This window comes from Procambarus clarkii, chromosome 3 (genome assembly GCF_040958095.1).
Source record: "Procambarus clarkii isolate CNS0578487 chromosome 3, FALCON_Pclarkii_2.0, whole genome shotgun sequence".
Classification (NCBI taxonomy): Eukaryota; Metazoa; Arthropoda; class Malacostraca; order Decapoda; family Cambaridae; genus Procambarus; species Procambarus clarkii.
In genome coordinates, this window is record NC_091152.1 from 4,637,405 (window position 1) to 4,659,744 (window position 22,340).

General features: G+C 51.2%; 1 protein-coding gene across 5 annotated transcripts in view; it reads right to left on the bottom strand.

The window, feature by feature from the left end:
* The window catches only part of LOC138367385 (uncharacterized), a 232,858-nt gene that overhangs the window by 72,181 nt on the left and 138,337 nt on the right, over positions 1–22,340 (bottom strand). For all 5 annotated transcript variants that reach the window (XR_011229356.1, XM_069328980.1, XM_069328984.1 and 2 more), the window contains 2 exons: positions 18,741–18,843; positions 11,088–11,178 (listed from right to left, as the gene is read on the bottom strand). Coding sequence is in view for 4 of the 5 variants with exons in the window: in XM_069328980.1 (XP_069185081.1) it covers positions 11,088–11,178; positions 18,741–18,843 (194 nt within the window). In the remaining variant the exon portion in view is untranslated. The remainder of the gene's footprint in view (positions 1–11,087; positions 11,179–18,740; positions 18,844–22,340) is intronic.

The following is a 22,340-nucleotide window of genomic DNA, read 5'->3' on the forward strand; positions in this document are numbered from 1 at the left end:
AGGCAGTGAGGACTTCACTGGTGTACACACACTGGCACGTTTTGCCTGCATACCACTAGGACTTACCTGTCTTACTAAGAATGTCTAATGACACTTGTTCTTCCCTACATTTTAACACTTGTCTGTAGTAAGACATCACATTATCATTTAAAAGGTCAATGCAACGGCCTGCTACAGCTTTATCTGGGTGAGTTTTTTCAACAAAACTTTGCAGTTCTTCCCATACTTCACACATTTTCTTAATCAAGAAGGGACATCCTCTACTGCCTCGACTCACAGCTATTTTCTTAGGTTGAACCTTACCAATGGCTTTCTTGATACCCATGGCTAGATATACAGTATAATAACTTTTATGCTCAAATGGCCAAAAACCAGCGTTGAATGTAATGAAACGCCATTTTCTGGGTGAGCCCCGGAGGCTCCCTGGAGCTTATCGGGCTAATGTATGTTATGTTAGACCGGGACATTAGCTAAGGAGTTCAGACCTACCAGGGACCAGCGCCAGAACCTGGCCCCTTCAGAGAGGTTTCAGGGAGCAATGGCCCTGGAAAACCCCATATGGTTGGGGGTTTTCCTTATCTGCCATCGACCGGGGTTAGGCACCCAGAAAGGTAGGCGTAACAAAACAAACCCCACATGGTAAGAAACTACAACAAAAACCGAACAGAGAGGTAGAAAACTCCCTACAATCCCAAGGAAACAAGCAAACAAGCAAACATCACACTTTACTGCCGCGCCGATCGTCCGCGCAGCCCTCCCCACCCCGGGAGGGGGAGGGGGGAGCCCCGGACCTACCGCGCCGGCTGCCAAGCTCCAGTTCGGAAGCTAAGCTTCAACCAACGCGAAAAAAACCGCCGACCGGTGGGAGGGAGGGTTTCCAGGGAGCCTCCGGGGCTCACCCAGAAAATGGCGTTTCATTACATTCAACGCTGGTTTTCTGTGGGGAGCCCCTACGGCTCCCTGGAGCTTCATACCCAAAGAGAAGGAAAAGAAAGGGCTAACCCGGGAGGCGGCCGCCACAAACTCTGCAACGCAAAGCCAAGACAACCGGTCGCAAACCTGCGACCCAAGGCAACAAGAACGCCCAAGAACAGACGCACATATGGATGGGCGGCCAAAAACCTGTGCGACCCCCAAATCCCTGCGCCTGAAACGAGCCCGAGACGTCACCAACACAGCAGCAATTGCTGCAAACGTCTGAACAGCACGGGCGCAAAGACAGACCGCAGGAAGAAGGAAAACACTGCGGACGACCTGGGAGACCCGAGCCCTGAAAACAGGGAACGAAGGAACCGGATCAACCACAGCGCATCCCCAGGCACGGTACGCCGACAACAGCAAAAAGCACAACCGGACAACACAGGACGCACCCCCCGGCCAAACCAAACAAGTACCAATACCCCAAGAACCCCTCCGGAAAGCAGCCGTCTAGACCGTCGCCAGGACAGAGAAAGGCTGCACACCAATAAAGCTACCACCAGTACCAAAGAGGAGGAAACTGAAACCGAAGGGGCTACCACAAACTGAGGGGAAGAGAAGAAGGCACCCTGAACAAGGACCAGGATGGCTCAGGCGACTCATGAGCAGGCCGGAGGGGAAACAAAACGCGAGAAAACGTAATAAACGTCATACTGTCTCCAAGACGAAGCTCGCAGGTGGGACACCGTCAACAAAGCCACCTGAACACCATAGAGATGGTGATACCTGCGTCAAAATACCAGACGCGAAGTGCCAAAGAGAAGGCCGAACCAGTCACGGACAGGACCGAGTCGGCCTGCTGAAAGAGGCGAAGCCTCAGGAAAAACGCCCCGGGAACGGACACCTATCAAGCAGCGTCTGAAAAGAAGGCCGGGCCGGCCACCATGGAACCATAAGGACTGTTCTCGTGGGAATGGGCTGCAACCGAGCCAGAACCCGAAGCAACAGCTGGACCGGGAGAAGAGGGACAGGTACCCCCCACCTCGACCAGGCCTGCCGAAAGCCTCCACCGTGAAGTCCTCGCAGGTGGGAAGGGCGCCACAAAACGGGCGACGCCTAGACCACGCCGACCCGAAGACGTCCATGGCCAGGAGTCCATAAGCCCAACAGAGCCAACAAAACGAATCGGCGACGACTGGCCAACCCACGAAGAGGAATGAACCGAGACAGCTGTCCACCAGGACGCAGGACACACCCCGGACACGAACCACATGGTTAACCAAACCCCCTGCGGTTCCGGCAAGAACCACCAGAGAACAGTCCAAACAGAGCTGAATGGTAGAGTACCTAGTGACCCAAACCCTCCGAAGCGCAAACCAGACAGCCATGAACACCTGAACCGGGCTGTGAGCCCGACGGACAGACAGACTCCATCAACCTCGGCCGACCTGGTGAGCACTGGTCACAAAGCCCCAGCCGAGAGACGACCCGTCCGTGAACACATCGAGCGAAGGCTCGGGGAGGTGCCAAGGCACGGAACACCGAAAACCCCAAAGAGGAAGCTGGTGATGCAGCACCAACACCAGATCCCCAGAGGAACCCAAGGAATGCAAGAGGCGGAAGGGGAGTCTCCGTAGGAACCAACCGACGCCGGAGCCAAACCCGACTCCGTGGGCAGACAAGCATGCCGAAGTACAGACTCCCGCACAACCGCCCAAGCAACCGCTGAGCAACCCGGGACCCCCTCCTGAACAGCCAAAGGCGGGACCACAGCCACAGTAACACTTTTGGAGGAAAGACAATGAGGGGCCCAAGAGCCTGAAACAAGGCCCAGGTCCGAACCCGGGATGGAAACAGAAGGTAAAACCTCCAGATCACCAGGAAACCAAACCCAGCGATCTGGAAAGAACCATCCCCTGGCGAGCAGACAAGCGGACTGACTGGGAGCCCACTCCAGCCAGTCGTCGAGGTAGGCCAGACACCGAATCTCAGACGCAGACAGGGCACTAAGATCCGGTAAAGATGCAAAGAGTATACAAAGTGCCCTTTACAAAATAGGGAAGGCAATAAAAACAGCAAACCTGAAGCCCCACCACCAAAGCATTATATGACAATCATATGAAGACATATTATGACATATGACAATCATTATATGACAATATGACAATTATAATCAAAGCATTATATGACAGAGTGCTGGGAAGACGGGACACCACGAGAGTAGCTCTCATCCTGTAACTACACTTAGGTAAGTACACATAGGTAATTACCAACCGTGCTAGCCCCAGAAAAACTGGAGAGGAACGTGCCAAGAAGTGACCTGGAGGTCCAGGTCCACCATCCATGCACCAGGCCCTAACAGAATCCGAACAGGAGACAACAGTCCTCCGAGGAGGGCAGAGGATCCAGGGCGCAGACTGAAGTAGTCCAGAAGAACTGCAGACTGGAAAAGCTCATGACTGCAAAGAGCAGACGGGAAGCCCAGAAGGATGGGGCGGATCGACCACGCCCCACGCACCCACGAAGAGGAAATGACGAAGCGCAGGGGAAGAAGCCCACCCCGCCAGCTCTGAACCCCCCCCAAGGGGGAGAAGCCGTCCTCCGACGCCAGCAGAGGCCGGAAGACAACCCAAAGCGCCCACCAACAGCGGGACCAAGCGAGAGGCAACAGAGCAAGCTGCTCCCCCAGCGCCCGGTCAACAGAGAAGGGAACAGAACCCCTTCAGAAAGAAAAAGTACACTACCGAAGTCATGAGGAGAGACAACGGGAATGAAACCACACTTCGCTGGAAGATGAAGTGAGGGGAGACCTGATCACCACATTCAAGACACCCAAGGGAATCGACAGGGTTGATAAGGACAGGCTATGTAACACAAGGGGCACACGCACTAGGGGACACAGGTGGAAACTGAGTACCCAAAAGAGCCACAGATAGATGTGTGTGTGTGTGTGTGTTTGTGTGTGTGTGTGTGTGTGTGTGTGTGTGTGTGTGTGTGTGTGTGTGTGTGTGTGTGTGTGTGTGTGTGTGTGTGTGTGTGTGTCAGAATGGGAACGGGAAAGCACTAGGAAGTAATGTGGCGACTCCTCACACAAGTAACGAGGCCGACCCCCATACAATGTCACATGTAGACATGACAGAGCCCAAGAGGCACAGGATCCGATACACCTGTTGATGGACGGTTGAGAGGCAGGACCAAGGAGCCAGAGCTCAACCCCCACAAGCACAACTAGGTGAGGACATATATTGTAAAAGCACAAGCCGCCGACTAGTGGCAGAGAGCACTACACCGGCCAGGCAAAAGGCACAAAACTGCATCAAAAGGCCCACCTCGACAGCAAAACCACAAAGTCCCAGCACAACCACAACATGTGCCAAGACCCAAAAAGCTCAGTCTGCAAGCCAGGAAGACCCCGGAACCCCAAAAGGCAGAACCGGGTCACACGAGGAAACAAAGTCCCCTGAACCCACAAAAGGGGGCCCAAGAGGAAGAAACCTCCAGAACGAAACCAAGGAACCCAAAGGAACCCAGAATCGAACCAGGGGGAGCCCAAACCACCACATTTGCCGGCGGAGAACACCACTAAAAGGCAAAGCACAGACCCCAGCAGAACGCCCTGGGAAAACGGTCCCAACAGACCGAAAACCGAGGGGCAAGGTGTGGGAGCAAGCATAGCCGCCAGGGGCACTGAGCCTAAACCCATAGGCTCAGACCCAAAATCAACACCCAAACGTTCCCAGAGGAACAGGCAACGGCAAGAAAACACCAGAAAAACAAAGAAACGACAACAGGAGAACAAAAACCCTGAAAATTTATTGAAAACTCACCAGAGACGCTCGCTCGCAGACCCAGACGCATGTAAACAAACCGCAACGCCGCCCTGGTGGCCACGCCGTGAAACCGGCAGACGAAAATGGCCGCCAGCAGGGGCTGTGACTGACGCTAAATACACAAAAACACGCCAGCAAATGTGGGAAGCTAGCAGACTGGAAGGGCGAAAAACGCCGCCCAACAGCAGAAAAACCCCTGAAGGGGCAAAACCGCCCCAGAACTGCTAGCAGGCAACCCCCACAGCCCCGGGAACCAACAACAGAGGCCCCGGGGCAGAGCCGTCCTCCAAGCCCTCCGCCCTTAAAGAAAAGCAAGAGCCCATGGGAAAGGCAACAAGAAAGGGCCGCTGGTAAGACCCAGAAGCCTTGGCAGGAGGCACAGGCTCAAACCTCCGTCCCCCACCCGAACGGGGCAGCCCCCGAAAACCGCCAGTCTCTCTGCCGCAACTAAACCCCGCCCCGACCCCGAAACCCGCAGACGGTCCGGAGCCGGGAACATGGAGAGAAAGGGGCGAGCAGCACCTAACCAAACGGGGCGGCCACGGGGCATTCGAGTGGGAAACCAACCTAGCATGTTGCAGCAACCTAACCTAGCTTGCAACATGGATGCCGCCGTACTCTGAACAGTAATAACATCAGGAGAGTACTGGAGAACAAGCAGAGAATCACTCGCAAGACTCCGGGTCAAGGTGTCAGTGACCCAACAGGCAGCATGACGGAGGTAAAATTGGCGACTGTCACCCGGAGACAAGGGAACAGCAACCAACGATCCCGTACAAGACAGGTTGGAACCCGGAAGACACATTCAATGGTCCCCCGAGCCCAGACAGGGGTTTCCAGGGCCCGTAGGGTAACAACTACGGGAAGCCCGGGCAAGGTGTTACGTTAAGAAACCCAAACATAACAAGAGGGTAGATTATAGCACTGAAAACCCCTGAGACGTGTACAAGCACGGGGGCCTAGCAGAGGGCCGCCAAACACTACCAGTGGAACTATAACCACCTTAGGCAGACCCCCACCAGGCAAGAAAATGAAAAACAAAAGAAAAACCCCGCAAAAGTACACCGTCTCCAGAGGCAACAGAAACCGGCCGCCGCTTAGGTGGCAGGCTGCGCAACACCTTGACGCCCTAACCAGCACAATACCAATCCCTACCCAGGGCCAAACAAGGGCCCCAAGCCCCAGCTGGCCTCAAGGGCGAGGCAAATGCCGAGCAGCAAGAACCTCTACGGGAATGGTTCCCGAACGCCCCAGGGAAGATAACCCTGTTACGCAAGGGCAGTACTCACAGGGCGCTTAGGGAAGTCAGCCACTAAGCACATGCAGCCCCGGCACTGATGAAGTACTCCTGGCCACCGCACACCACAACACACGGCAGTGAACGCCACACAAGGCAAACACCGCCTAGGAAACTGAGGCCAGAGAAGCGTCAATCCCGGTTGACATTAGCGAACGAACTGGAGCTTGGCAGCCGGCGCGGTAGGTCCGGGGCTCCCCCCTCCCCCTCCCGGGGTGGGGAGGGCTGCGCGGACGATCGGCGCGGCAGTAAAGTGTGATGTTTGCTTGTTTGCTTGTTTCCTTGGGATTGTAGGGAGTTTTCTACCTCTCTGTTCGGTTTTTGTTGTAGTTTCTTACCATGTGGGGTTTGTTTTGTTACGCCTACCTTTCTGGGTGCCTAACCCCGGTCGATGGCAGATAAGGAAAACCCCCAACCATATGGGGTTTTCCAGGGCCATTGCTTCCTGAAACCTCTCTGAAGGGGCCAGGTTCTGGCGCTGGTCCCTGGTAGGTCTGAACTCCTTAGCTAATGTCCCGGTCTAACATAACATACATTAGCCCGATAAGCTCCAGGGAGCCGTAGGGGCTCCCCACAGAAAATGTCAAAAAACTGTAAATACTTGAAGAATTGAGGCGGGATAGTCACTGGGCGCGATTGCCGTGCCACCACGCACTAGTCGGCCTGTACGTGTATCAACAAACTTGTGTTCCGAGGCAACCCTCGCCTTCCGAGGCAAATTTTCCGAGCAAATCCTGCTCGTATTTCGAAAAACTCGTATACAGGGACACTCGTATTCCGAGGTACCACTGTATGTACCACTTATATGTAAACGATCTTCTGGAGGATATAGACTCATTCCTCTCAATGTTTGCTGATGAGGCAAAAATTATGAGAAGAATCAAGACAGATGAAAATAGACAGTGACTACAGAATGACCTGGACCAACTGGAGGAATGGTCTAGAAAATCGCTTCTAAAGTTTAACTCAGGAAAGTGTAAAGTAATGAAATTAAGCGAAGGGAGCAGGAGGCTGAACACAAGGTACCATCTGAGAGGTGAAATCCTGCAAGAGTCAAATAGAGAGAAAGATCTGGGGGTTGATATCACACCGAACCTGTCCCCAGAGGCCCACATCAAAAGCATATCATCAGCGGTATATGCTAGGTTGGCCAACATAAGAACTGCCTTTAGAAACTTGTGTAAGGAATCGTTCAGGACCCTGTATACCACTTATGTCAGACCAATCCTGGAATATGCAGGAGTCCACACCTAGTTAAACACAAGACAAATTTAGAGAAGATTCAGCGGTATGCCACCAGGCTCGTCCTGGAACTGAGAGGGATGAGCTACGAGGAAAGGCTAAAGGAGCTGAACCTCACGTCCCTGGAATACAGAAGAGTAAGGGGAGACATGATAAATACCTACAAAATTCTCGGGGGAATTGACAGGGTGGACAAAGAAACTCTTCAGCACGGGTGGTACACGAACAAGGGGACACAGGTGGAAACTTAGTACCCCAGATGAACCACAGGGACATTAGAAAGATTTTTTTTGTGTCAGTAGTTAATAAATGGAATGCACTAGGAAGTGATGTGGTGGAGGCTGACTCCATACACAGTTTCAAATATAGATATGATAGAGCCCAGTAGGCTCAGGAATCTGCACATCATCATGTAATCATGAGAGAGATTATGATAAGAGCTGACAAAGATAAATCCCGATTGTTGGTTCTGGGGAGGACTTCAACTTTAAGGTAATAGACTGGGAGGCCTAAGAGGCAAGAACAGAGGACATATGGACAGGCAGATTTGTAAACCTCATCTTGGAGACATTCATGTATCAACATATCAAGTAGGCCACAAGAATGAGGGAAGGGGATGTTCCATCAGTACTGGATCTAGTATTCACCAGGAAAGAAGAAGAGGTATTTGACATCCAGTACCTTCCTCCCTTGGGAAAGTGATCACGTCTTCTTGGACATTAAATACCTATGCGATATAATTTAGCAGAGAATGGGGACAGTGAAACTGTTGTTAAACTCTATTTCAAGAGAGGACGCTATGGGGAACTTAGAAATTTTTTTCATGGGTATAATTGGACAGACTTGTTGCTAGGCAAGTAAGTAAATGAGATGTATGCCAAATTTTGCAAAATATAAACATTCATACCCAAACAGACATGCAGACCTAGGAAACAGGGTTGGTTCGACAAAAATTGTGAGAGGGCCAGAGATCAAAAGACACAAGCATGGAATCATTATAGAGAGAGACCAAACCCCCAAACATACCAATGATACAAAGATTCAAGAAACAACTACACTTCAATAGAGAGAGAGGCAGAGAGGAACTTTGAGAAGAGTATAGCAGACAAATGTAAATCAGATCCAGGCCTCTTCTATAAATTCATTAATAAGCAAGCTGCAGGTAAAGGATAATATTCAGAGGTTGAAAACGGGGAACAGATACACGGAAAATGAAAAGGAAATGTGTGAAACATTAAACGAAAAGTTCCAACGTATGTTTGTACAAAATGAGATCTTCAGAGAACCAGACAAAATAAGAATTCCAGAGCATTTTGTGCATAGAGCACAAAAAGGTGTCTAGAGACGAAGTGAAACAAATGCTCTTGGAGCTAAATATGAACAAAGCAGTGGCCCAGATGAGTTTCACTATGAGTTCTGAGAGAACGTGCACCCTAAGCTCAGCATTCCACTTCAGCTGATTTTTCAGACATCCCTGTATACAGGAGTTGTAGCAGATATGTGGAAAAAAGGCTAACATAGTTCCAATCTACAAAAGTGGCGGCAGAGAAGACCCCTCAATTATAGACCTGTATCATTGACAAGTGTAATAGTCAAAATATTGGAAAAAGTAATAATAACTAAATGGGTAGAACACATGGAGAGAAATGATATAATATCAGACAGACAGTATGGTTTTGGATCTGGAAGATCCTGTGTATCGAATTTACCGAGTTTCTATCATCGAGCCACAGAGATTTTACAGGAAAGAGATGGTTGGGTTGACTGCATATATCTGGACCTAAAAAAGGCTTTCGACAGAGTTCCACATAAGTTTGTTCTGGAAACTGGAAAATATTGGAGGGGTGACAGGTAAACTTCTAACATGGATAAAATAATTCTGACTCAGTCTCTGTGACCGCTTGGACGAATAATCCTCACTTAATCGCACATTTGTTCCAATGAACATTTAGAATTGAATGCAATTCGTTCGGACCATCCGGGAACTCGTTAGAGTGAGGATGCACTGTACAGAAGGTTTTGTCAATGTTAAGGGCGAGTTTGAGAGTTTGTTAGCAGTTAGCCAAAGATGTACTTTATTTAGATCAGTATTTTCTCGGGCATTCAGAATAAGAGGGTTAGAACTTTTGTTTAGATTTACCTTGTTGTTGTCTGCTTTGTTTCACTCTAGCTAGCAAAATTTGCTGGAAACAAACATCTTCAAGAGAAAACTGAATAGTTTTCTTCAGGAAGTGCCGGACCAACCAGGCTGTGTTGGATATGTGGGCCTGTAGGCTGCTCCTAACAACAATCTTTTGGACCAAGCTCTAAAGTCAAACCTTGCCCTGGACCAGGCTTGGGGAGTAGACAACATCCCAGAACCCCATCCAGGTACAAAATAAAGGCAGCCTTTTCCTGACCATCTATTTCATGTAACAAAACACAGTCCCTCCCACTGGGAAAGCATCTACTCCTAGTTTTAAAGGGCATTTGCCCATAAAATTAGTGAGCACAGGAGAATTTACCAATTCCTGCTTAATTAACCACTGCACTGCACAAAGCGCCTTGAGGCACCCAATTGGGGGTGCGCAGTGCCATATGGCATTTTTATGTATAGAGAGCCATTCAAAACTCCTGCAGGTATACAGGGTTCACACCCTATACCTCAGGACTCCTGTAAACAGATGCACTTTTGAAAAAAAAATCAGCATCCATGCCGACTGTGAGAGCCTGCATGCCCTTAGAGAGCGAGCAATGGCATGCAGGAGCAGCACACAGCACTGCTGTGCGCTGCTGCTCCCACCGACCACCTCCCGGGTTAGTTCCTCTGTTTTCATCTTTAGTGAAGGGGGCTTACCCCAGAAAACCAGCATTGAATGTAATGAAACGCTATTTTCTGGGCGAGTCCTGAAGACTTCCTGCCAACCCTTCCTCCCTTCGGTCAGCGTTTTTTCGCATGTTTTTGACATCCAGCCTCAGTACTGGTGGGCAGATCGCCGATGTAGGGTCTGGGGCTTCCACTTCCTCCTCCCGGAAAGGGGGGGAGCTGCGCAGGCATGGGACGCGGCTCGTATGGTGTCGTGCTTGTTTGCTCATTTTCATTTGGGGAGTTCTGTCCACTAGTCTATCTTCGTCGTTTTAACCAGAATGGGGATTTGTTTTGAGGCGCTTACCTTTCTGGGTGGCTGTCCCGGTCGATGGCAGATATAGAATGCTCCAAATCCCATGTGTATCTCTATAGGACATTGCTCCTCGTGCTTCTCTGAGGGGGACAGGTTCTGGCCATGGTCCCCGGTAGGCCTAGAACTCCATTCACCCTGATGCCAAAGTTTAGGGATAAACATATCAGCCTGGATAGCTCCAGGGAGCCTCTGGGACTCACCCAGAAAATGGCGTTTCATTACATTCAACGCTAGATTTTTTAAACAATTTATACAATGGAGCTAATTTTGTTCAAAAATTCTTAAAATTGTATAAATAAGTTACCATCCCCAAGAAAGACTATACTTCCCCACTGATGTAGGGGCTAATTTATAATAAAGGGAGCTAATTTTGTTCAAAAATTCTTAAAATTGCATAAATAAGTTACCATCCCCAAGAAAGACTATACTTCCCCACTGATGTAGGGGCTGGGATGTCCATTATAGTAGCCACATTTTTGTGAGAAGGGGTAAAATCTTTACCTGAAATATGGTACCCCATGTAATCCATGAATTTGGTCTTCAACAGTGGCAAACAGGATAATGATAATGTATGTAATACGAGCATAATGACATATAAAAAAAAACAATGACTATCAAATTGAAGCCATATGACCTTACCTTGACTTGGAATGCAAGGAAACATCTGCTACATCTTCACACAGGCTGCTTAGTGATGAACCACACTGTAGTTCTAAGGGAAGGTGGCTACCTGTAAATACATATATTAAAAAGTTGTGGAAAACTGTCAACCTGTTCCTAATAAAAATATGAACAAATATAAAATAGTCATTAACAGAATGGATAATACTCTTCCCCGAATATTTGTTACAAATACATTATTCCCTAACTCTATACCTAAAATTATGTCGATATTCGGAAATGCATAATATAAAGGAATAATTTGTTCTATCTATATTAAAAAATACAAAAAATTCTACTTATTATAAACTGGTCCTAGTGAGGTGAAGAAATGTTATTGAAGTAAAATTCTGAGGGATAATTCCTAATTTAACTAATTGTAACATATGTCCATTCACTAAGATCTTCCAGGTCCATTAAAGTCCTCAAAAACCCAGAGGCTCCCCGGAGCTAGACAGGTTGGTATGTATATCATTAGACTTTGGCATCAGTCAGTGAGAATGGAGTTCTAGGCCTACCGGGGACCATGAGCCAGAACCTGCCCCCCCCCCCCCCCCCCCCCCCGCCTCAGAGAGGCATGACAAGCAATGGCCTATAGGAATGCAATGGGATCTGGAGCATTCTTTATCTGCCACTGACCGGGACAGGCACCCAGAGAGGTAAGCACCTCAAAACAAACCCCTATTCCAGTTAAAATGACTAAAATAGACCAACGAGTGGACAGAACTCCCCAAATGAAAACGAGAAAGTGAGCATGATGTCACACGAGCCGCGCCACATGTCTGTGCAGCTCCCCCCCTCCCCGGGAGGGGAAGCCCCAGACCCCCACGCCAGCGATCCACCTTGTACTTCTGAGGCTGGATGTCAAAAACACGTGGAAAAAACACAGACTGCAGGGAGGGAGGGAGGGAGGGAGGGAGGGAGGGTTGCCGGGGAGCCCCCGGGTCTCGCCCAGAAAATGGGGTTCCATTACATTCAACGCTGGTTTTCTGGGAAGAGCCCCTCGGCTCTCTGGAGCTACTTCACCAAAGACGAAAACTATAGGGACTTACCCGGGAGGCGGTTACCATGATAAAAAGAGCAGAAACCCCTATGCCGGAGGAGAGCATGAAGCTCCCCAACCTGACCCCCAGAGGCCTATGGGGAAAAAAAAATTGGAAAAACAATCCTGAACCAAAGGGGCCACAACAAACTGAGGCGAAGACAGATACGAAAGCACTCTGTCCAAAGACCAGGACTGCTCAGGTGGTACATGAGCAGGCCACAGGTGAAACAACTCATGAGACACTTAGCAAAATGGTGAAGAAGTAACATAATACTGAAAGCAAGCTGCAGTGGCTCGGCCAGCGCCGCACTATACAAGGCCACAGTATTCAGCATAAGATGACCTGAAACAGCCACAGGAGAATGGATAAAACAACCTTAACAGAAAGTGACGTACAGTGACGAAGAGAGAAAGAGAAACAGAAGAACCGCCAAGAAACTTCATACTGCTGCCGAGACGAAGCCCGCAGGTGGGACACCACCAAAGAAGTAACCCTATCACCATACAGATGTGATAGACTCGAGTCAAAAAGACCAAACGTGAAGTCTTGGGGAGAAGAGCGAACCAGTCTTGTAACGGACCAGACCAATTTATTGAAAGAGGCGGAGCCACCGGAAAACCTCTGGGTTTGGACACCAAGCAAGCATTGACCGAAACCAAGGCTGGACCGGCCACCATGGGGCCAAGAAAACTACTCACCCATGGGAAGTCTCCAAGTGAGTTAGGACCTGGAGCAACAGATGAACCGGGGAAGGAAGAGGTACAGGAACCCCTACCTCGACCTGTTCTGCTGAAAGGCATCGATCCCGATGACCTCGCTTTCTGGGAAGGGCGCCGCATATACCGGAAGACACCTCGACCATACCAACGCGAAGAGGTCCACCTCCGTGCGCCCGAACGACTGGAAGAGCCAACTGAATGAATCGGCATCGACTGTTCACTCCGTGGAAAGGGGAATGAACCGGGACAGGCCATCCGCCAGGACGTTGGACACCCCCAGACATGAACAGCCAGGAAAGCCAAAACCCCGAGAACTCAGAAGACGAGTCATCCGAAGCGACCAGTCCCAAAGAGCCAAGGACTGCATTGAAAGCCCCCTCCCCCTCTTCCCTTCGCTTCAGGCAATGAACCACCAGGGAGCAGTCCTAATGGAGCCGGATCATCAATCCGCGGGTGACCCGAACCCTCCTAAGCAAAAACCCCACCGCTGCGAACTCCCGAAATGTGCTGTGGGCCCAACGGAAGGACGGACCCCACCACCCCTGGCTGGCCTGGTGAGCACTGGTCACAAAGGCCCCAGCCGAGAGACGACGCGTCTGTGAACACATCGAGCGAGGGCTCGGGTAGGCGCCAAGACATTGAACCCCGAAAAATCCGAAGAGGAAGCTGGCGACACAGCTGGTGATTGCGAGAGAGGTGGAAGGGATTTCCCAAAGGAACGAGAACAGTCGACGAAGCCAAATCTGACCCAACGGGTGGACCATCATCATAAAGTTCAGGCTCCCACACAGACCCTCGAGCAACTGCCAGGTGACTCGGGAGCCCCCCACAAACAAGGACATGTGGGGACCGGAGCCAAAGGAGGGACTCCGGAGGGAGAGAGAAGGAAACAGTCCGAGAGTCCCACACAAGACCCAGCCAGTTCCGAACCTGGGAGGGGACCAGATGGGACTTGCGACAGTTCATCAGAGAACCCGAACCCGGCTAGCTGAAAAAGCACCAAACCCCTGGTGGGCAGACAAGGACCGACTGGGAGCACAGACCAGTGAGTCGTCGAGGTAAGCTAACACCTGAACACCTAAACAACGCAGACGGGCCACCAAAACCCTGGTAAGGCATTTGAACACGTGAGGTGCCAGGTTCAACTTTAACGGGAGACAACGAAAGTGGTAGCTCTGACGCCCCAGAACAAAACCGAGCCAGGTCCTGAACCCAGGATGATTCAGGATGTGCCAATACGTGTCGTTGAAGTCCAGGGACACTATCCAAGCTCCCGGCTCCAACATAAGCCAGACCTGGGACAGTAGTCACCCAAAAGGTGGGGCAAGAAACCCAGGGGTTCAGAAGGGACAAGTCCAGAATGAACTGGAGGTTCGCACAGTCCCGTTTTGGAACTGGAAGCAGGCGGGAAACCCACCTAAGAGATGTCATTGTTTCGACCACGCCCAAGAGCACCCACTCTGAGACGACTCGACAGAGCACAGGAGAAGAGGCCTACCACGCCAGCCCCAAACCCCCCCAAAGGAGGAGGAGCCACCCAAAGCCACCACAGGCCGTGAGAAATGACCTGAAAAGCCCACAAATCGTGACACCAGGCGTGAGCAATCAGAGCAAGCCGCCTCCCTTCCATCGCCCAGTCAATGGGGCGAACTACAAAAGGGCCAATGCCCCTTACGAGAACCCGACCTGTGCACAAAGCTGAAGGTGATGCCAGCTCCGAAACTGGTACCTGTTGCCTACCCCGACGAACTGAACCCTGACCCTGGCACAACCCTTCTGGGAGGAACTCATCTGGGACCCCCGGAGAACCAACAAGTCTGACATTGGACGACAGCTAGAAGAAGCCACCTGCATATACTGCTCGACCTCAAAGTCCGCAAACAGCAAGGGCAAAAAAACAGCGTTGAATGTAATGAAATGCCATTTTCTGGGCGAGACACAGAGGCTCCCCGGAGCTTATCCAGGCTGATATGCTAATGTCAGACTTTGGCATCAGTCATGTGTATGGAGTTCTATGAGCCTACTGAGGACCACGAGCCAGAACCTGGCCTCCACAGAGAGGCAAGACGAGCAATGGCCTATAGAAACCCTCGTGTGGCATTCAATCTCTGCCATTGGCCGGGTCAGGCACCCAGAAAGGTAAGCATACCAAAACAAACCCCTATTCTGGTGAAAATTGCTACCACAGGCCGAACAAGTGGATAGAATTCCCCTTAAAGAAACTAGTAAACGATCATGACGTCACACGATGCCGCACCGCTGTCCGCGCAGCTCCCCCCTCCCTAGGAGGGGCAAGGGGCAGCCCCAGACCTACCATGCCGGATATCCATCATCAGTTCTGAGGCTGGATGTCAAAAAACACAAAAAAATACGCCAACCGGAGAGAGGGAGAGATGCCGGGGAATCTCCAGCCTCCGACACAGAAAATGGTGTTTCATTACGTTCAACACTGGTTTCCCAGGGGGAGCCCCTTTGGCTCCCCGGAGCTAACTACCCACAGAGGAAATAAGAGGGACGTACCCGGGTGGCGACCGCACCCCGGAGCTAACTACCCACAGAGGAAATACTGCAAGAGGGACGTACCCGGGTGGCGGTCGCCGCACACTCCCCAACTCAAAGTAGAGACAACTGACTGCAACCGCCAACCCAAGGCGACACAGGCCTGAATTGGAGCGGGAACGACCATGAGATATGAAGCAGCCAGGACCCTGTACAACCCCCAAAAGCCCTGTGCCCAAATGTCAGCCAGGACATGCTGCCAAGATGGCAGCAAGAGCAGCGAATCTACGAACGTCATGGGCACGGGGATAGAACGCAGGCTGGCTAGCCTCAATAACACGACAGACGACCTGGGAGACCCTCACCCGCAAACAGGGAAGAAGGAAACCGGATCAACCCAAAGCGCGTCCCAGACACAGAAGCCGTGGCGTACAAATAACAGCGGAGGACTGCAACCGGACACAAAAGATGCACCCCAGGCCCAACCAACCAAGCACCAACAACCAAGGACCCCTCCAGAAAGCAGCAGTCTCATTCTGTGCCAGAAAAGAGGGAGACGGCTGCAACCGAACAAACCTATCGCCACGACCGAAGGAGCAGAAACCCTTGCACCGAAGGAGAGCAGGAAGCTCACCGACCCAACCCCTAGAGGCAAATGCCAACAGGAGAAAGAGCCATCGAGAAACAAACCCGAACCGAAGGGTCCACAACAAATCGAGGAGAAGAAGAAAGAGCACACTGTCCAAAGACCAGGACGGCTCAGGCAGCGCAAGAGCAGGCCGGAGGTGAAACAACGCATGAGACAGCTTACGAAACAGCGCATATGTAACACCAAGACCGAAAGCAAGCTGAAGCGGCTCCACCAGCACCACACGAAACGAGGCGACAGTATGCAACAAGGTGACGGCCCCGAACCTCCACCAGAAAAAAAAGTCGACGCCAACAAACGCAGCCACCTAAGAAGGGACATAAGGAAAAGGAAGGACCGCCAAAAAAAACCCATACTGCCGTCAAGAAGAAGAACGCAGGTGGGACATCAGCAACGAAGCCACCTGACCACCAACCAAAGGTAAGGGACTCGAGGCAGAACCTAATCAACCCCCCATCGCAAGCGAGCTCGCCAGTAGATCGGAGACTAGGGGTACGAAGCGAGACTCCAGAGAAGGGACACCTCAAGACCCTGAAAATGTCAACAGGCAGGGCAATCAGACCTAAGAGTTATCACATAATTTATAGGTTGTGTGGGGGTCTATGTTCTCCTATTCCACATTTCATAACATGGCATTTATATACATTACAATTCAATTTGCCAAGTGGTGCTCCATATACTTATTCTGTCCAGGTCTTCTTGAAGGGTATGACAATAATCTAAGTTATTTATCTTCCCTATTATCTTAGCATTATCAGCAAACATGTTCATATAATTCTGTATTCCATCTGGCAGATCATTTATGTAGACAATGAACATCACCGGTGCAATAACTGAACCCAGTGGTACTCCACTTTGGAGATGTCTCCAATCCGATACACTTCCTCTTATTACTGCACTCCTCTTTATATCAGTCAGAAAATTTTTCTTCAATGTCACCCCTCCAATGTCTTCCACTTTCCAGAACAACCTCTTATGTGGAACTCTGTCAAAAGACTTTTTTAGGTCCAGATAGATGCAGTCAACCCAACCATCTCTTTCCTGCAAAATCTCTGTGGCTCGATCATAGAAACCGAGTAAATTTGTTACACAGAATTTTCCAGATCAAAAATCATACTGACGGTTTGATATTATATCGCTTGTCTTCAGGTATTCTACACACTTAGTATTAATTATTTTTTCCAATATACTGACTATTTCACTAGTCAACGATACAGGTCTAATGAACAAATCCACAAGGGCCATGACGAGGATTCGAACCTGCGTCCGGGAGCATCCCAGACACTGCCGAACCTGCTCTCGGACGCAGGTTCGAATCCTCGTCACGGCCCTTGTGGATTTGTTCATTTGATGCATCACGTTAGTGTGATCTGTGTGTGATACAGGTCTATAATTGAGGGAGGGGGGGGCTTCTCTGCCACTTTTGTAGATTGGAACTGTTAGCCTTTTTCCACACATCTGCTACGACTCCTGTACACAGGGATGTCTGAAAATTCAGGTGAAGTGGAATGCTGAGCTCAGATGCACATTCGGTCAGAACCCATGGTGAAACTCCATCTGAGTCAACTGATTTGTTCTTACTTAGCTCCTTGAACATGTTTTCCACTTCGCCTCTAGACACATTTATGCGCTCTATGTTGTTGTAGGTGTGTGCTATACTAGGCCTAGGAATATTTCAGGTTTTTAGCTTCATTTTTCAGGCTATAAAATGAATAGTACCAAATTCTACTATCTAATGGCCTAGTATATCAATATTTGTACTATGGTGCACATTGTTACAAAAACTACTATCTAAACAGGAGGATGGGTTGACATTTCTTAGTGTCTCTTAAATTGGTTGGGAGACTGCAGCGTTTAATAATTTGGGAGATCATTTGGACCATTGATTTGCATTGCATTTCTGCTTCGGTCAAGTCTCACTCTACGAATATAAAAAAAAGCTTGTTTCTCATATGGTGTTATTGAGTTCCATTACAATCTCTAGGAACCACCAAGGGTCAGGATTGGCATTGCAGTTCACAGTTTTAGATAGAGAACACTTAAGAGTATATGCAGAGACTTGATAGTTAACATGTTCAAAGGTCTCAGTAAGAGAGCAGAGTTCAGTCTGCCTCAGATTCCAGATTCCAGTCTGGGACAGCAATTTGTGATTGTTCTAATTGTTGATTTTTGTTGAGCAATTAGGGGTCGGAGGTAATTAAGGGTGGTGGATCCCCAGGCACAGATACCATAGGTGAGATAGCGATAACCTCTGCCCGAAACGCTTTGTGTAATGGTGGCTTTAGGCATTGTATGTACTAGCTCTATCTATAAATTCATCCATATTTGTATCACACCTTGTATTTATGTACTTTACCTGAATAAACATTTGAATTTTGAATTTGATGAGTGAACAATACAGAGGAACTAGGGCAGAGCGAGGAACTTACTATCTGACTTTGGAGAGAATGCCTACTGTTTTGGAAACCTTTTTAGTAATATTTTGTATATGGCAATGGAAATTTAGTTTGTTGTCGATGTGAACACCACCAAGGGATTTCCCATCTACTCTGCTCACAATTTGGGTATTGTTAATTCTTGGATTAATTTGACTGTTGGATTTGTTACCAAGCAAAATGTAAAATGTCATGTTGATGACATGATTTGTGCCCAGGAAGGGTTAAATATTGTAAACCTAGTTGTATGAGAAAATGCAAATAATAAAAATAATTAAACTTACTGAAATCTTTAATAGGATGGTGAAGCTTTCCCTCTAGTTCCATGATCTCTTTTCTTCTGACTTTTAGTTCAGCCTTGGTCAACTTTTCTTGAAACTTAACCTCCTATAAAAAAAGACACATCTATTAGCAGAAAAATTGGCAAATATGAATGTAACAAAATATTTGGAACAAGTAAAGAAAGTTGGAGGTTAAAATATTCAAGATGGAATTTGAAAAGCTCCTGCAGGAAGTATTGGATCATCCAAGCTGTGATAACTGTGAACCTACATGCCGCAAATACAAATAACTTCATTGAGGCAACCAGTGCGGCTGCGATTGTAGAATACTCTCAAAACTGGCCACAGATAAGAGGTCTTCACAGAATTGAAGAACATAGGAGCGTGAACACCAGGTGCCCAATTAAAGGAAGTACAGAGTAAGAATGTGTAAATGACAGATGTATTTATGAAAAAGATAGGGAAAATGAGGGTTCATGAGCAACACGTTTTCCAAAAAAAGGAAGTAGAGAGAATGTCTAATTATACAGGAAGGCTCCACTGTGTTATTGTTGTCTGAGACTAACCCACGAGGCCAGAACAGACCCTTGCGGGATAGGTGGAAAGGACCTAACAGATGATTCGGAAGACTGGCTCAGTAAACAAGCTAATCACCCATATTTATAAAGGGGGGGAACAGAAGTTGGTACATGAAAATACATTAAAACTATTCCACTCTAAAGAAGAATTACACTTGCCCCATGTAGCTCTAGATGATCACGATAAAGATGAGGCCATATAAGAAGAAAGCGATCCTGTTACAGTTGTTGAGCGGACATGTTCGACCTACCCATGCCATGCAGACCAGATCTAAAACTAGGTGTGGATGGGGAGAGCAACAGTGAGGGTGTGGGGGGGGGAGAGCAACAGTGAGGGTGTGGGGGGGGAGAGCAACAGTGAGGGTGGGGGGGGGAGAGCAACAGTGAGGGTGGGGGGGGGAGAGCAACAGTGTGGGTGTGGGGGGGGGGAGAGCAACAGTGAGGGTGTGGATGGGGAGAGCAACAGTGAGGGTGTGGATGGGGAGAGCAACAGTTAGGGTGGGGGGGGGGGGGGAGAGCAACAGTGAGGGTGTGGATGGGGAGAGCAACAGTGAGGGTGTGTGGGGGGGAGAGCAACAGTGAGGGTGTGGGGGGAGAGCAACAGTGAGGGTGTGGGGGGGGGGAGAGCAACAGTGAGGGTGGGGGGGTGAGCAACAGTGAGGGTGGGGGGGGGGGAGAGCAACAGTGAGGGTGTGGGGGGAGAGCAACAGTGAGGGTGTGGGGGGAGAGCAACAGTGAGGGTGTGGATGGGGAGAGCAACAGTGAGGGTGTGGGGGAGAGCAACAGTGAGGGTGGGGGGGAGAGCAACAGTGAGGGTGTGGGGGGGAGAGCAACAGTGAGGGTGGGGGGGGGAGAGCAACAGTGAGGGTGGGGGGGGGAGAGCAACAGTGTGGGTGTGGGGGGGGAGAGCAACAGTGAGGGTGTGGATGGGGAGAGCAACAGTGAGGGTGTGGGGGGGGAGAGCAACAGTGAGGGTGGGGGGGGAGAGCAACAGTGAGGGTGGGGGGGGAGAGCAACAGTGTGGGTGTGGGGGGGAGAGCAACAGTGAGGGTGTGGATGGGGAGAGCAACAGTGAGGGTGTGGGGGGGGAGAGCAACAGTGAGGGTGTGGGGGGGAGAGCAACAGTGAGGGTGGGGGGAGGAGAGCAACAGTGAGGGTGTGGGGGGAGAGCAACAGTGAGGGTGTGGGGGGAGAGCAACAGTGAGGGTGTGGGGGGGGAGAGCAACAGTGAGGGTGTGGATGGGGAGAGCAACAGTGAGGGTGTGGGGGGGAGAGCAACAGTGAGGGTGGGGGGGGGGAGAGCAACAGTGAGGGTGTGGGGGGGGGGGAGAGCAACAGTGAGGGTGTGGGGGGGGAGAGCAACAGTGAGGGTGTGGGGGGGGAGAGCAACAGTGAGGGTGTGGGGGGAGAGCAACAGTGAGGGTGTGGGGGGGGGAGAGCAACAGTGAGGGTGTGGGGGGGGGGAGAGCAACAGTGAGGGTGTGGGGGGGGGAGAGCAACAGTGAGGGTGTGGGGGGGGAGAGCAACAGTGAGGGTGTGGGGGGGGGAGAGCAACAGTGAGGGTGTGGGGGGGGAGAGCAACAGTGAGGGTGTGGGGGGGAGAGCAACAGTGAGGGTGTGGGGGGGGGAGAGCAACAGTGAGGGTGTGGGGGGGGAGAGCAACAGTGAGGGTGTGGGGGAGAGCAACAGTGAGGGTGTGGGGGGAGAGCAACAGTGAGGGTGTGGGGGGGGAGAGCAACAGTGAGGGTGGGGGGGGGGTGAGCAACAGTGAGGGTGGGGGGGGGAGAGCAACAGTGAGGGTGTGGGGGGAGAGCAACAGTGAGGGTGTGGGGGGAGAGCAACAGTGAGGGTGTGGGGGGAGAGCAACAGTGAGGGTGTGGATGGGGAGAGCAACAGTGAGGGTGTGGGGGAGAGCAACAGTGAGGGTGGGGGGGAGAGCAACAGTGAGGGTGTGGGGGGGAGAGCAACAGTGAGGGTGGGGGGGGGAGAGCAACAGTGAGGGTGGGGGGGGAGAGCAACAGTGTGGGTGTGGGGGGGGAGAGCAACAGTGAGGGTGTGGATGGGGAGAGCAACAGTGAGGGTGTGGGGGGGAGAGCAACAGTGAGGGTGGGGGGGGAGAGCAACAGTGAGGGTGGGGGGGGAGAGCAACAGTGTGGGTGTGGGGGGGAGAGCAACAGTGAGGGTGTGGATGGGGAGAGCAACAGTGAGGGTGTGGGGGGGGAGAGCAACAGTGAGGGTGTGGGGGGGAGAGCAACAGTGAGGGTGTGGGGGGGAGAGCAACAGTGAGGGTGGGGGGAGGAGAGCAACAGTGAGGGTGTGGGGGGAGAGCAACAGTGAGGGTGTGGATGGGGAGAGCAACAGTAAGGGTGTGGATGGGGAGAGCAACAGTGAGGGTGTGGATGGGGAGAGCAACAGTGAGGGTGGGGGGGGAAAGCAACAGTGAGGGTGGGGGGGGGAGAGCAACAGTGAGGGTGTGGGGGGGGAGAGCAACAGTGAGGGTGTGGATGGGGAGAGCAACAGTGAGGGTGTGGGGGGGAGAGCAACAGTGAGGGTGGGGGGGGGGAGAGCAACAGTGAGGGTGTGGGGGGGGGAGAGCAACAGTGAGGGTGTGGGGGGGGGAGAGCAACAGTGAGGGTGTGGGGGGGAGAGCAACAGTGAGGGTGTGGGGGGGGGAGAGCAACAGTGAGGGTGGGGGGGGGAGAGCAACAGTGAGGGTGGGGGGGGAGAGCAACAGTGAGGGTGTGGGGGGGGAGAGCAACAGTGAGGGTGTGGGGGGGGAGAGCAACAGTGAGGGTGTGGGGGGAGAGCAACAGTGAGGGTGTGGGGGGGGAGAGCAACAGTGAGGGTGTGGGGGGGAGAGCAACAGTGAGGGTGTGGGGGGGAGAGCAACAGTGAGGGTGTGGGGGGGGAGAGCAACAGTGAGGGTGTGGGGGGGAGAGCAACAGTGAGGGTGTGGGGGGGGAGAGCAACAGTGAGGGTGTGGGGGGGAGAGCAACAGTGAGGGTGTGGGGGGGAGAGCAACAGT